Source organism: Bos taurus, chromosome X, assembly GCF_002263795.3.
Source record: "Bos taurus isolate L1 Dominette 01449 registration number 42190680 breed Hereford chromosome X, ARS-UCD2.0, whole genome shotgun sequence".
In the NCBI taxonomy this organism is placed as follows: Eukaryota; Metazoa; Chordata; class Mammalia; order Artiodactyla; family Bovidae; genus Bos; species Bos taurus.
In genome coordinates this window covers 121,254,789-121,271,193 of record NC_037357.1, presented here as the reverse complement: position 1 = coordinate 121,271,193, position 16,405 = coordinate 121,254,789, and the positions used below count along the sequence as shown (strand labels likewise).

At 38.0% G+C, this 16,405-nt stretch overlaps 1 protein-coding gene across 2 annotated transcripts in view; it reads left to right on the top strand.

Moving 5' to 3' along the window:
- The window catches only part of PHEX (phosphate regulating endopeptidase X-linked), a 221,381-nt gene that overhangs the window by 27,671 nt on the left and 177,305 nt on the right, over positions 1–16,405 (top strand). For both annotated transcript variants that reach the window (XM_024988135.2, NM_001192871.2), the window contains 1 exon segment: positions 1,468–1,629. In XM_024988135.2, the coding sequence (XP_024843903.1) occupies positions 1,468–1,629 (162 nt within the window).

The following is a 16,405-nucleotide window of genomic DNA, read 5'->3' as shown; positions in this document are numbered from 1 at the left end:
CATGTTTAGCTGAAAACTCATTGGGTTTCCATTACTTCAAACATAAATGTATTCTGGCATTAATTAAGGATAAAAATCACCCAGGATGTCATCTTTCCAATGTCATTAAAATATTGGCTGCCCTTAAAAAAATGATTTGGTGCATATCTTTAGGTTAGAGTGGTAGCCAGCAGTTGAAAGAGAGTTGGAGTTTAGTATTAGGAATTTGGGGACCTTCTCATCTTGTAATGAAAGATTTTTTTTTTAAGCTCATGGATACATATTTAGCTATGCACAAACTTCCTACTGATTGTCTTCCATATGTAATTGAGTGTGGCTTTAAGAAAGGAAAAAATGGCAGATCAGTCTATTGTGTCTTTCTGTTAACTTATACAGATAGCCAGTTCTGCCCCTAGACTTGGGCAAGAGTGGCGTCTGCCTTGGGCCCCTCATTTAGAAAGTTCCTCTTTGCCCTGCTCTGGCCACGCCTCTCCCCTGGACAAGGAGTCTGTGGGGCCAAAGCAACAGCCCTCTCCTTCTGCAACCCAGAATCCCCTCTAAGATGGCCCCAAGCTTCCTTTCAGGGCCTCTTTGGATCTCTTCCAGGGGTTCATTTCTCTGAGAGCTTCCCTAAATGTCAAGGGGTTTAAGAATCCATACCTGGCCCTCCAGGTCTTTATGAAAGTATGAATATATTGTAAATAGATCTTTTCAACATTTAGATTTTGTGTGTGGGCCTCTGTTTCAGTTAGTCTTTGTTGTGGAACAAACCACCCCAAACCTTAAAGGCCTGAAATGAGTGGTTTAATATTTCTTATGATGATTTGGGTTTGGTGGGGTTCCTCTGTGGAGATTGTCTTAGGCTCATTCATATAGCTGCATTCAGCTGGAGGCTTGCCTGGCCTGAAAGGTCCATGATAGTCTCAATCACATGCCTGGCCATTGGTGGTGGCTTGGTTTTTCTTCATGTGGCCTTACCTCCTCCTCTTCAGAGGGCAGTCTCAGGGCTCCATTCAAAGGGATTTAATGTGGAAGATGAAAGGCCTCTTAAGGCTTAGCTTTGAAACTCATGAAAACTTGCCCTGCCATTTTCTTCTGGTCAAAGCAAGTTATAAGGCCAGCCCAGATTCAAGGCAGGGGAAATAGATGCTGGTGGAAAGAGTAGCAAAGTCACCTTGCAGAAGAATTGAAGGAAATGTCACATGCATTCTGCCAGACAGTTTACCTGTACACTCTGTTTGTATTGCTGAAACAGATGTTAGGGGTGGTCCTGCAAAAACCAATAACAATATTACCACCAAACTTTTACCCACACGGTCTGAATGTAGTAGTTTAATATGACAAAGTTGATTCAGGGAGTCATTTGAAGGGAAATGTGAAAACCAAGGCTTGGGAACTGGTTGATATGAAATTGTTGTTTAATTTGGAAGAGACCAGTACACAATGTTCAGTGCTTGTCATTAATCCTATGATTTTCTTTTTAAATAGCTGCTTCCATCTTAAGTAAAGTAAATCTGTCTGTGGACCCTTGTGATAATTTCTTCCGGTTTGCTTGTGATGGCTGGATACACAGTAATCCAATTCCTGAAGATATGCCAAGCTATGGGATTTATCCTTGGCTCAGACGTAATGTCGACCTCAAGTTGAAGGGTAAGTTTCTGCTGGGGTTTGGTGATGCACTTTACAGAGAGCAATATTTGACAAGAAAAACATAGTTTTGGATTTGAAGCATGGCTGCTCACTTTTTAACTATACTAAATTCATTTCTAAGATTTTTAAAAAAGGAATATTGGAAGGAAAGTTATAGAATTCCAGTCTCTCAGATCTCAGTGCAAGCCTGGCATAGCTCATGTACACATTTGATAGTAGTAAGTTTTGCTGCTGAAGGATAAATAGCATTTGATTGAGGTTGGGAGCAAAGGAATAGTTAATGAAAATCATGTTATATCAGTATACTCATTTGTCTGTTATGTTCAGAGCAAACTTCATCACTTGCTCATTGTGTCCTGGATTTTCATGGTTTACAACATGTACTTAACACTTCATTGTCTTTTGACATAACTTTTGAGAACTCTGGATGACCTTGTATTTGTCATATTGTTCCTGTTAAATGCTAAGTTGACTCTGGGGAGACTGTCCTTTCTCCCATGGCCTCTCAAACAATGACAAGCTCACACACACATACTCACATACGCCTGCATGCACACATGCTCTTCAAAAGTTGGAAATGTCTTTTGCTAGAGGATCTTCTGCTCACAGTTGATCTAATTTTTATGCTGAGCTGTTGGAGAAAAGCACTTCAGGATGGAAATAGGGAGATTTTGAAGGCCAAGTAAGGTGATTGTTTTGAGAAGGCAAAAATGGTATTTTTTTCACTTTCTTATGACTGAATTATGCCATTTTCACTTTCTTATAACTGAATTATGCCATACAGCTAGCATTCAGTAGCACATCTAAAAGAATTCCTGAAAAATTTTGAGAATAATCATTTTTATTTTTCCTCCATATCCTTTCCCCTAAGATTTTAAGAATTAATTTAATCAATTTTAATAAAAGTTAAGTATGTATCAATTTATGTATATAACATCCAAAATCATTGGCAGAATAATTAAATACCTGTTGTCAGTTATAGGGACTTTCCTATAGCTCAGATACTAAAGAATCTGCCTGCAATGCAGGAGACCTGGGTTCGATCCCTGGGTCAGGAAGATCCCCTGGAGAAGGAAATGGCAATCCGCTCCAGTATTCTTGCCTGGAGAATCCCATGGACAGAGGAGCCTGGTAGGCTACAGTCCATGGGGTCACAGAGTCAGACACGACGAAGCAACTAACACACATTGTAAACTGTAAGGAAAAATGTGCTTAAATTTCACAATTAGATATAAACCATATGGACTTATATTTTATACTAGAAGGCTGAAACTTAGTCTTCATAAGTTGTAAGTGGGAATTTGGAAGAATGTCAGAGTTTTCCCATAACCCAACAGGTGATATTCCTGTGCTATGGCACTGTAAATAGGACCTTGAAGAGTGAATTTACTAAGACTTATTTCCCTGTAGGATATTAACTTGTGTTGGTCCTTTACCCACCATTCTTGCCTGTTTCCTATCTCCCTTCTCTGGCTTATTTTCTTCCTAGACAGAAAGATGTGTGCCTACACACAATCCAATAAGCAGATGTATCACTGAAGGATAAGAAAAAGTATTTCCAGAAGATGATCGTTTTGTATTAGTTATAGACCAAAGATTCCTATCTTTAGGGCATGAAGCTGTTAAAATTTAAAGAATTTCTGGGAACATCTTACTGTAAAAACTAAAATCAGTATCGATGGGTTTTGTTTGAGGAGGATACTGTATGTGGGCTAAAATTAATAAAAATGAGAGTAAATTGTTAAGTGCAGCACAAGTTTTTTTTTTCTACTTTTAAAAATGAGAAACTGTTATTTCTAAGCTTAATTATGAAAATAAAAAGGAGCAAAAATAGCATGCAAAAAGTAAAAAGAAAGTCACACTTAAATCCACTCCTAGAAATACCTGCTAATAAAGCAGTTGGGTATATATCTTCCCAGGTTTTTCCCCCACGTGTGGATACATATGCATAATGTCATATGCACAGCCATATATTTAAAAAATAAAAATAGCTGATATTATGCATGCTGCTCCATCAGCTGCTTTAACAAATGATGTATTCCTCATAGATGTGGATTATGTCAGTAGACATCTTTCCTTATTATAAATAACACTATAATAAATACCCAAGTTTGCACATCTTTATGGCCTTATCTAAATGTATCCTTAGGATAAATTCCCAGAAGTGAGATCACTGTGTTGAAAGAGTATTCACGGTCTCATTTCTGTTGCATATAGCAGAATGGTCCTTTAGAAAGTTGTTTCTAGGTCTTCATATATTTTCTTGCTGCTTTAAATGGCAACTTTTCTCAATCACCTGTTTTTTTGTGGTATAGAGTAGGGGTCAGCAAACTGTGGCCCGTGGGCCAAATCCATGCCACTGCCTGTTTTTGTAAATAAAATTTTATTGAAAGACAGCCACATCCATCCATTTATGCATTATCAATGGCTGCTTTTGCACCACACCATCAGAACTGAGTAGTTGCTGTAGAGACCATATGACCTGGAAAGCCCATATGACAGGTAAAGCTTAAAATATTTACTCTCTGACCTTCAGGGAAGAAGTTTGCCAACTCCTGATGCTTATTGTAAAGCTTTGCTATATCTATATTGGATCTAATTATAACTATTTTATTAAGTCATAGCTTTTTGGGGATTTTTTGGAAAGGTAATCATGAAATTAAGAAACAATTACAATTTTTGTCTCTTCCTTTCCTTTTACTATAATTGACTAGAGCCTCAGAATAATGTTGAATTATAGCAATGATAATGGGTATAATATTCTTAGCTTGGGTTGTAATGCCTCTAGCATTTACCCCCAATGTACTTTTTCTTTTTTTGTAGTATTTTTTATTGTGTTCTGTTATTCCTAGTTCACAAAAAGTGTTGCTCAAGAAAAATCTCTTCACTGTTTATCAAGAGACTCACATGGAGTATCTCATTTAACTTGTCTAGATTTCCTCATGCTGAATTAACCTTATAATCTTGAAATAAATCCTGCATATGGATGGTTTATTATTTTCTTTTAAGCCATTGCTAGAATTGAATTGTTTCTTATATGTGTGTCTGTATTTATGATTCGTCTTGGTCCATGGATTTTTGTGTGCTTGGTTTGTCAAATTCTATTATCAATATTGTGTTGGTCTTGTGAAACAAAATGGGAGGCTCCCCATGTATTTCTATCCTCTGGGAAGGACACAGACAAGTAAATCTCTAGTTTGATATGCACTGTAAAGGATAAATTACGAAATCAGTCATAGGGCTCTTGCTTCAAGTGCCAAGAAGGAGAGCAAATCGTGGAGTAGCTTCTCTTTTTAAATTAGTACCATCTTATGCCAGATGTATGTGCTTGAAATATGTATTCTTGGAACTTTTAAATTCTGAGGCAATTCAGACTTAAAAGTTGAAAGAATAGTATGAGGAATGCCTATATACTCTCTACCCAGATATCCTGATTATGACTGTTTTGCTGTATTTTCTTTATCAAATTATTCTTTCATTCTCTCTATAAATGTAGAGATATTATCTCATTCTCTGTCTATATCTTTATATTTATACATATAGATAAAATATGTAAATGTATAGATGATACCAATACACAGATTTATAGATATATATCTTTCTGAACTCTGCAAATATGTTGCAGATAATTAGATTTTTTTAAAGGAAGAACTTTATTTTTGGCTGTGCTGAGTCTTCATTGCTGTGTGGGCTTTTCTCTAGCTGTGGCCAGTGGAGGTTGTTCTCTAGTTGTGGCGGGCAGGCTTCTGATTGCAGTAGCTTCTCTTGTTGCAGAGCACTAGCCCTGGAGAAGGCAATGGCACCCCACTCCAGTACTCTTGCCTGGCAAATCCCATGGATGGGGGAGCCTGGTGGGCTGCAGTCCATGGGGTCACTAGGAGTCGGACACGACTGAGCGACTTCACTTTCACTTTTCACTTTCATGCATTGGAGAAGGAAATGGCAACTCACTCCAGTGTTCTTGCCTGGAGAATCCCAGGGACAGGGGAGCCTGGTGGGCTGCCGCCTATGGGGTTGCACAGAGTCGGGCACGACTGAAGCGACTTAGCAGCCCCAGCAGCAGCTCTAGGGCACTCAGGCTTCAGTAGCTGTGGCACGTGGGCTCAGTAGTTGCAGCTCATGGGTTCTAGAACATAGGCTCAATAGTTGTGGTGCCGGGATTAGTTACATTGTAGCATGTGGGATCTTCCCAAATCAGGGATTGAACCAGCATCTCCTGCATTGGCAAGCAGATTCTTTACTACTGAGCCACCAGGGAAGCCCAGATATTCTTCAAGTATATAAATAGAACTTTTCAGATACCAGATGTGCTGGCAATCTTATTTTTTAAACACTAAATATTCTTTATTTATTTAGCATGCAAGTTGTTTATTTTGGGAGGTGATCCCAGGAAATGCAGATGGGGGACTGGGAAGAGTGAAAGATGGAAGGGAGGAAAAGCCAATCCAAGAATTAAACACTTGGTCTTTAAATTCTAATTATTAATATATATTTGTTCTTTATCTATCTATGTATCTGTGTATCTTTCAGTCAGTCTACTCATCCGTCTAACCACCCAGGTGATACAAGCTCACTGTAGATCAGCATAAATGACTAGCGAGAGGAAACATACTTCAGATCCTAATACCAAGTGATAAGCTTTTAAATGCAAATATACATATACAATTATATATATATATATATAAAAGGACTGTATATTCTATTTTTATAATGTTATTTTTATGTGACATGTTAACATCTTTTCAGGTCAGTATAAATAGCTCTATACTATTATTTGCCATGACTGTTGTGTATGGATATACTGCAATTTGTTTCATCAGTTCATGTGTTGCCATTAAGTGGTTTCCAGATTTTATCTTCATTATAAGCCTCTCAGAGCCTGAGTGTTAATGCCACAGAGTTGGATTTGAATCCTTTCCTTTCATTTCTCCCTTGTGTTACTTTTGGTCAGTTAGCTCACCTAGCTCAGCTTTTTTTTGTCTTTCAAATGGAGATAAGAATACCCATTTCATAGGATTTGTGAGGACTAAACGGGATGACCTATATAAATTACCCAGTCTAGTTCCTGGCATATTGCAGGCCCTCAATATTTGTCCTTTGCTCTTCCATTTTGTCTCAAAGATAGTTCTGCGGCTCATGAAGTAGTGTCTATCAGATGCTTTAAGTTTTATTCTGGTCTTATCCTCTGTAAATATCATGTGCTTTCAAAAATATTAAATACTGTCTAGATATTTTTCCTCACCCTTGATAAAAAGAATATCCAAAAATAAAACCCGATGAGACCAATCAAAAGAATACCATTTTCTTATGACTGACAGAGAACACACAGAAATGGCTGTTCAATTTGTGAAATAAAATGGGTTTGACACACCTGGCTGATGAAAAATTGCCCTCTATTGAAGTCAGCAACCTGGCTTCATGAATTTTTTTCTTTAAATGGCATATAAGACTCAGATTTCTACTTGGAAAATAAAATTATTTCTTGTTCTAAGAATTAGGATTTGTTTTTTTTAAAGGTCTGAATATAGTTATGGATTTGAATGTCTTAAAATTTCCTTCCTACAAAGCCTCCCAAATTTTCATGTGACTATGAAATTGACACAGCATGCATTGCTTATGAACGAACAGATGAAAATTTTGCAAATGAGCACTTATGAAACATAAAGCAATGAGTGAGCTAGAACACTTGTGTCAAACAGAAGACAGATGACTTAGGCTAGGGCCAGCTCATCTCTATATGGAATAGCGATCTTGGCCAATATTTTATAAAGAAATGCAGTATATTATTATGTTCAAGCACAGACACAGCACTAGCAGAACAATAAGATGAAGTGGGGCCTATGCATTAATAGGCAGAGAAAGATGACTGTGATTCATAGATTGGTTATTTATTTGTAAATACCTGTTGGCTGAGATTTAAAGGATTCTCATAATTAAATAACCCCCCTATAATCTTGTTCTTCCTGTTAGTGATCCTAGCCAGACCATCTTCTGCAAATACTAAAAAGCTGAAAACTTACAGTTCAGCCCCTGTAAAGTCATAAGATAATTAGAAAGTTCAGATCATTGAAGACATAGTTAACTGTGTCATTTTCTTCATGCCATGGCATGGTATCATGATGTGCCAATGACCTTTGATGTCATTAAGCTCTTTGAATCAAATGATATCAGACTAGAAAAACCAAAATGGGGACGTGATGGGGAAGTGCTAATGAGCAGCCAGTCACTGTGGTGCGCTTTTATTCCTGGTGAAAACTCAGCTCATATAAGTCTCATTGAATCTGCTATATAGACCAAGTGTGCCTACTCAGAGCAGATTCCTGTTTTTTCTGACTATTCTGCCTCGTTTTCATGGGGCTACCCAGGAAGCAACAACTTGCCAAGTTATATATACGCTGTTATGAGTCCTGTATGCACAGAGAGATGCTGTGTAAAGATCTAGGCCTGTGTCAAAGACTTAGAATGTGAAATGAAATGATTTTACCTGCAGTTTTTTGTTGGTGTGGTTTCCATTTTTCATAATTGCAATACCTCGTTTGAGCATGGGTGGGGTGGGAGTGTGGGTTCGTGTAGTGTGAGGAAGGGGAAAGAAGTTGTGAAATTTTAAAAAGTTTAGCAATTTCCTGTTAGGAGACATTTACTTCAAATACAGAAATTAATTTCTTCCTGAAGACTCTGAAAATGTGTATTTGCCTCTAGGGCATGACCTCTTTCCTAAATAGCTTAAGGAAGTAAAGAGGCCTTGAGAATGGCCACCATGTGTAGGAAGCTGTGCTCTGGTAGCTGTGACAGTCAGCATTTTAGATTTTCTTCCTGTGTATCCATTTCCACCCCTAGTGCATATCCTTGTCTTACTTTTTGACTCCTACCTGTTCCAAGCTTTTTAAGATCTATTTTTCCCCCCTGTGGCTTTAATGTAGCTTTTCTTTTGTAGTGGTTAATGTTGCAAATAATGTTGCAAATAAGAACTGCATCTATTCATAACATTTATTCTGAGTTGTATGCTCTTTGATTTGGGGGAAATGTGCTCACTTCAAATAGATTGAAATAGACAGTATTTTGATTGTATTAATTAATCTGTGAACACAGGACTATTTTCTGAGCTTTTACTTTTTTCCTGGTGCCAATTGTTTTTAATCACAAGTAACAGAAACATCAACTCAGACTGGCCTAAACAATAAAGACAATTTGTTGGCTCATGTAACCACAATATCTAGTAATCATGTGGGCTTCAGGTAAGGGTTGATCTAGCAACTGAAACTAAGGATCACATTTCTTTCTTTGTTTCTACTCTGACATCCGTTGTCTCATACTTTCTAAGTCTGCTTGGCTTAGATCATTGCCAGTAGCAATCAGAATTTAGATTTCCTCATTTGCATCCAGCAAGAGATATTGTGTTAGGCATAGGAGGATGTAGAAGTTAATGAGTTGCCCCAAGACTACTGTGTAGAAATTAAAAATCTGCACATCACAAAATATTTCAGTAGGTACTGTAATCAAGATTCTAGAGGGAATTTTCTGGTTGTCCAGTGGTTAGGACTTGGCACTTTCACTGCCAGGGCCTGGGTGCTCTCCCTTCAGGGAACTAAGATCCCACAAGCCATGCAGCATGGCCAAAAGTAATAATAAAAGGCTCTAGGGCTACACTGTTCAGTATGGTAGCTACTAGCCACATGTGGCTTTTGAGCACTTGAAATATGGCTAGTTGGAATTGAGATGTGCTGTAAGTGTAAAGTATACACCAAATTTCAGAGACTTCATTTAGAAAACATGTAAAAATATCTCACCAATAAATTGATGATTTATTTCATAAATTACATATTGAAATATTTTTAGATACATTGGGTTAAATAAAATATATTATTAAACATTATCTCACCTTTTTTTGTTTTACTTATTCAAATATGGCAACAAGGAAATTAACAATTATATATTTGGCTCGGATAACATTTCTATCAGACAATGCTGCTCTAGAGTCTTGAATCGGCCATTAGAAAGGTGAGCTATTTGTGAATAAATTTAAATTTATTTCACTGATAGAGAAGGATCAAAGAACACCTTTAGTAAAAATAGTTCTCTACTCCCATCTACAGTCCCCCTCTATCCTGTTACTCTATAGGTGTCCTCTGTGGTTTGTATAACCATCTGAAATTATCTTGTTTGTATACATACTTATTTGTTTTTCTCATCTATGCTTGCCCACCTGTGTAAAAGTGTCAGGTGATCAGGAAAGAAGCATCATGGGGATGAAAACAATAGATTAGGATATTTGTGTTTTCCCAACTTTATTGCCGGACCTTGGTCATGACCTCAAACCCTGAAAAGTCTTGATAATTTAATTGGTCAGACAACACACTCAATGGTGTATATGAGTTTTAAGTCTCTCCAGTAGGGAAAGAGAAGAGGAAAGGGGAATTAGTGAAAGGAAAAGTGTCATCTTAGGTTGCTTTCGGTCTTCTTTGGATTCCACTGTTTTTGTTGTTGTTAGTTATACCCATTTCCATTCTCTCTTTTCTTTTCCTCATCCCTAGGGGATCTTTAGTTTGGACTCATGTCACCTCAAGAGAGCTGTTGATAGAATTCAGGGACTTGAATAGGAAAACAAAAAAAAAGCATCTTTATTTGCACTAACCTCTGATGGAACTTTAGCATTTTCTTTAATTATGACTGTAGTTTACAAACTCTGGTTTGTAAGCTGTGACTTGGTTACCAATGGGAATCATCATTTTTAAAAATCTTAATACAGATGTTACAGCTATCTTGAAATAGCATCTACCTACATCACCACTTCAAAATCATAGTGGTGGCTAGACTCGATGCGAGATCTTATTTAATGAATTTTTGAAGTAGTGCATCTATCATGATTTTAAACAGTAAGACAACTGTTTTGTTAACTGTGTTTTGAAATAACTGGGTTCCATTATAAACCCATGTTTCTTATGTTCTTGTAGACATTATTTTGAGAATGGCCCATGGGTTTTAAGCGCTTGCCCAGGAGATGTTTGGCACGAAAAAGATTAAGAACCCCTGCCTGTGTAAAGATTGTTGGGCATGCCTCAAAAAGGTGTAGTTTTATTTTAGCTTTACAATACGTCTTAATTTAGGTGTTTTGAGTGGAGATGGCTATTACATGGCCCCATGGGTCCATTCATACCCAAATATTTGAACAATTTGCTGTCTAGAATCCCTGGGTGATGAACACATTACCGACAGTTAATAGGTGTTTATAAGGATATTAGATGAAACCAGAGATAGGTGTTTGGAGTTTGTGCCAATGCCAAGCTTTGAAGTGATTAAGTGCAAGCTTTAATGGGCTTACCTATGCCACAGAACAAATGTATTTATAGGTGAAATTACTGTCTATTGCCAAATACCTATTATGAAAGCAGAGAGTTAAAAGGTCAATGCCCAACTAGAGATGATACAGCTTTTGCCATAGTATAGCTGAAAATATTTCTAAACAGTGCAAATGATTGGAAGTAGTAATACACAAAGTAGTGTCTTCATTCATAAGTACATATTATGTGGTTTATGAAAGAGCTTGCTTGTCATCTGATCTTAAAGATGGGGACTCTTGTTTGAATTTGGAATGGCAGGGATGGAGCGGGGCTGTAAATCTGGAGGTGCTGGAGTGAACTTGGCTCTGTGGAAGGAATGAGCAGGGCTGTTGGTGAGAGATGACAGGAGTGAGATGGGCAGCTGAAGGATGTCAGAATCCATTTTGAGATTTTTGACTGGGGGCAAGGAAGCTGAGGTTTCTGAAAAGTGGAATGACAGCTTAGAAATGCTCTACATTAAAAAAAGAAGTAGGAAAACAGATGAGGGGGCATGTTTGTAGTATAAATATTGCAACACATAATGAAAAGTTTCCTGCTAGTTAGCTTGAATGTTGTAGGAAGATAAAAAACATTTTACTTTAGAAGATTGTCAACTAAATTTGGGATCCTTTGACTAAATATAAGTTTTGGGGCATGACTGATGACACAGGATATTCACATCCTAAGAAAGACATATATACACCTGCAATGATTCTTCCCAACCTGCCCACACCCTTTTTGGCATGGTTGGCGTGTATAATGTGTTTTACTTTGTAGTTGTTCAGAAGGGTTGTGTATTTTTGAAAAGCCACTTCCTGAAAGAAGATGACTGAAAAGGGAAGAAAAGTCCTACATTTTGGTGGTAACTATTCAAAGCCTACCCACATGAGCTTTGGTGGTAACGATTCCTGAAGCCCCTTCAAGTCCCCACGTGTTCCTGCTGTTGGTTGCCAGAAGCAGGAATAACAACTGAGCTGAGAAAAATGGGATTTGGGCAGGAATGTCTAAGGGTCATCCAGATTTCACAGCAGAAGCAGATGACTCAGATTTCCTGGGTCTTGAATGTCTAGAGAAATGGAACAATCACTTACCTTTTTTCTACTCCTAATTGGTCAGTGGCAAAACTCAGTCACTAGAAAAATTAAAAAGTTGGTTGTTCACAAAGGCATGGCCAAGTGGAGTTGAACATTTCATCCTCCCATTTCCTCACTCTTTGATTAGATGATTTCAGCTGAGCTCTCATCCTCAATTCTGAGAACTTTTCAACTGCAGCTTGAAGGTGTGGCTGGATTGAGCATCTTTACAATGTGGAAAAATCCCCATTTCTCCCCTGTTTTACTATTAATGTGGGTATTTTGACTCATCGCTGTGAAGTTAGCCTTTAACAGATCCCCTCACCTCCCAAACTCATAAGAATACATCACACAGAGAAGGGCCTGACAGTCTACACACGTTATAGAGGTGACCTTATTTAATAATACACTTGCTACCTTTTTTGAAGTCTCTAAACTGAACTCACAAGGCTGTAAGATGGAAGATTGATCTGCTTTTTGGGCATGAGGAAATAGAAGTAGCCAAGCAGTAAAGTCAATCACCAGCCCAAGATCACACAGCTAAGAGGCGATGGAGGAAGGATTCGAATTCAGATGTTTGACCCTTAGCACATGGTAAAACTCCTGAAAACCGGGGAAGTGGTATTATGCCATTTTACAGTTGTGAAAGTGGAGACTTAGAGTGGTTATGTAAGTCTCTCATATTCACACAGCTAGTGACCTATAAGGCATCTTCCAGAATAGTGATGTCGAAAAGAAATGTAACGTGAGTCATAGATGCAACTCATGTAATTTTACATTTTCTAATAGCTACATTAAAGTAGAAAGGAATTGGATGAAATTATTTTTTTTTAATCTAACACAACATATCCAAAATACTGTCATTTCATGGAATCAGTATAAAAAACTTACACGTGAGACATTTTATATTTTTTTCTTGCCTACTAAGTCCTAAGAAATGCAGGACATGTCTTAAACTTGCAACACGTTACCTTGTAGACGGGTCACATTTCAGGCATTCAGTAGCACCTTGCAACTACCCGCTTCTGAATTGGACGGGGCAGTTCTAGTCAAGTGCTTCTCAACCCCAGCTGTACACTGGAGTCATTTGGGAGCTTAATAGACACAGATGCCTGGGTCCCATCCTCAGAGGTTTTGATGTAACTGGTCTGGTGTGCACCCTGCATTTCCACTCTTTAAGCTATTTAATACCCTGCTTCTGCAGCTAGTTCTAACATGCAGCCAAGTCTGAGAACCTAGTCAAGGGTGCTCTCTAAACTAACTGAGTAGAGAACTATAGCCACTGTCTCTTGGAGAAGGTTCTGTGAGTTTTCTGAAATGAGAGCCGTTCAAAATAACCCCTCCGGCAGCATGCTTTGCTAGTGCACACTAAAGAATGTCGGGCAATGCCCTAATTAATTCTCTCAACTTATATTTCCCAACATTTTGACCAAGTCTTGGAATAATGTAAGAAAAGAGATTTCTCTTTTCCCCCTTGATCTACACCCTGGTCTGGATACGTGACCAGTGTGAGTAAATTAAGACATAACAATTTGATTATTTAAATTGAGGTCAAAGGTGTTGGTGTCGTGAGCTGCGGAGAAGGGGAAGGGAAGTTAGGGTTTGAAAGCTGCAGATCGTTGCCAGAATGAAACATGTCTAGTGGGGACCGCGTGGGAAGTGCTGGGTGAGGAAGGGAGGCAATTGTGGCTCTGGTTGAGGTCTGCCGGCTGCACAGCCCACGGTGTGGCGGGACGCCCACGAAGCTGCTCTTGCCAGAGACCTCACGCCTGCCTTCCCAGTCAGCCAAACTTGTATTTTTGCCCCTGAGACCTAGATGTGAAACCCAATATTCGGGAATTAAAATGTCTCATCTCACCCGGAGGTTCACTTGTCCTTAAAATGCTTTTGCAGTCATTTGGAATAGTTGTTCTCTTGCCTTCTTTTATTTAAATCGAAACACAGCTTGAATATTCTAGACACATTTATTATTTCCCAGGAGGAAAAATACTGGGTCTTCTGTAGTGGTAATGCTATAGTGACATGCAGTTTTGTTGGTTATATTTATTTGACTTAAAATTAAGCAAGAGAAGACACAAACACTGCTGGGTCTTTCATAGCATCAACTAATACATAATAAACTAGTAAATAATACCACATTTCATCGAATCAAAAAGACTGCCAGCTGAAAGATGCACCTTTATTTCTACACAATGATTTCTTAGGATTGGGAATTTTTATGTTATGTTCATCAAAAGTTCTTTTAGGCTTAGACATTAATTTTTATCACATATTAGTCTTTTACATTAATTAAAAAGGAAAATGCAAGCAAAAGAGATGGGGTAATTTATTCCTAAAACTTCTTCATAGTCTTTTTGATTTCAAACCATCAGTACTTTTATATTCTCACAAAACATTGTCCTCTTTCCATCAATAACAGCAGTGATTCAGCATTTCTTTAAAATGTGCTCCCAATCATCTCAGGGATTTTCCTCCAAGGCTGTTTTTTTGGATACATAGTAAGTTTTACTTTCATAGCCAAACTCCAGTGATATCTTTCTGAAGATGCGTTAAGTGACAATTTCCTAGTAAGGCAACCAACCAACTCATTTGAAGTGTTGATGATAAGAACTGCTAGATCAAGGTCGTATACGGGCAGGCAATGGCGTCTACTTCGTGACTGTCTGGCTGACAGTTTTAAGATGGATTCCAATTTCAGAGATGTTCAAATGTTAAAAAAAATGTGCTTCTTAGCTTTCATGAAATATGGTATGTAAATTGTTTTTCTAGTAATCAAGATTTCCCAGCTGCTTGTCATATCCACCTTGTTTATGTACGTTTGAACAATTTCAGCAAGATTTGCCTGCTGTTCCCTCCTCAGCACACCTAGGCTTTAATGAACAAGGATGTATAAGCAAAACTCTCCCACTTCCTTCTTTTCCAGTTTGCAGCTACAAAGCTGTACTTTGATACCAATCTTCTCAACCTTGAATGTGTATGTGGATCATGTGGGAGTCTTGTTAAAATGCAGATTCTGTTTCAGTAAATCTGAGAAGGGCCATGAGATTCTGCATTTCTGGCAAGTTCTCAGGTGATGCTCACACTGCTGTTTCAGGGACCTCATGTTGAGCAGTCAGTCTTTGCTACATCTACGAACATGTTATGGCATTAAAGAAATTCAGTACCTCTCCAGGGTGCATGGGTGTTTTATTTTTCCTTCATTTATATTATTATTTTGATGAAAACCTCTTTATTGCAAATGTCATTGTATTGAGTAAGAACAAAGATTTCTTAGGATGAAAAGAAAACGAATTTTATACATCCTCTCTTATGGTACAGGGAGAGGTATTTCTTCTCCTTAATTTGTTTTATGAAGGATTTGCTCATTTTGTTTTCCCTTACTTTTTTCCTCGAAAAACTTGGGCAGCTTGAGTTTATTAGGAAATCTGCATGTAATTGCAGATTAATAACCTACCCATTAATACCGCATTAGTTCATTGTGATTAATAGCATCTGTGTGAATACTTAATGAATTAGTAATGACAGACTATTTGCTTTAAAGTGTCAAGAGAACATTCCATGTAAAAAGGCACTACCCATAACAGGAAAATTAATTAGAGACTTGTTGGATAATAACTTGTCACAAATAAGATATGTTTGTTTGGAAAGCCTCATTGGTATTGATATTTGCACAGTGAGAGATATTTTTAAAAACATGCCTGGGCCTTTTAGTTTATAAAATGAGAGGAGAATTTTATTTTCAACAACAGCTAAGATGACTATGGGAACTTACATTTATGAGAGAGATACACACACTCAAATATGAGTTTGCCTGTGTCACTAACCAGAGGCTTCTCATAGTGACCTTTTCAATTGAGTTCCAAATTGAACTGTTTCTCCTACCTGCTATCTATTCTGAATTCATCAATTCACTTCCCCAAGGCCCAAACTTTTCTTGTTCTAATTTTATTCCTTTAGCAAATCATTTGTTTTCTCTATGGTTCCTCATTCTAATTCTGTGATGTTGCCATCATTGTTTATTTCTGTCTTTGCCCTACATCCGAGGAAGCGAAGGTCAAGAAAATTATGTGACTTGCCCAAACCAATCCAGCCATATAATTTGTCCCCCGCAGATTATGGGTCTAACATTTCAAATGTCTCCAATTTTAACCCAAGCGGAAAGAGCTGCATGAGCAGAGGCTCTGTCCAGCTGGTGCCTTTGAGGAAACTCAAGAAGCTTGATGTGATTGGAGCTCAGAGTTGGAAGGGAAAGGGGACATAAGACAAAACTGAAGAGAGGAGGGACCAGAGCATGTAGGCCTTGTAGGCCATTTAAAGGTTTTAGCTTCTATCCTTGGGCAGTGGGAAGCCATTTGTAAATGTCATGTCAGGGTGTGCTGATGCGCG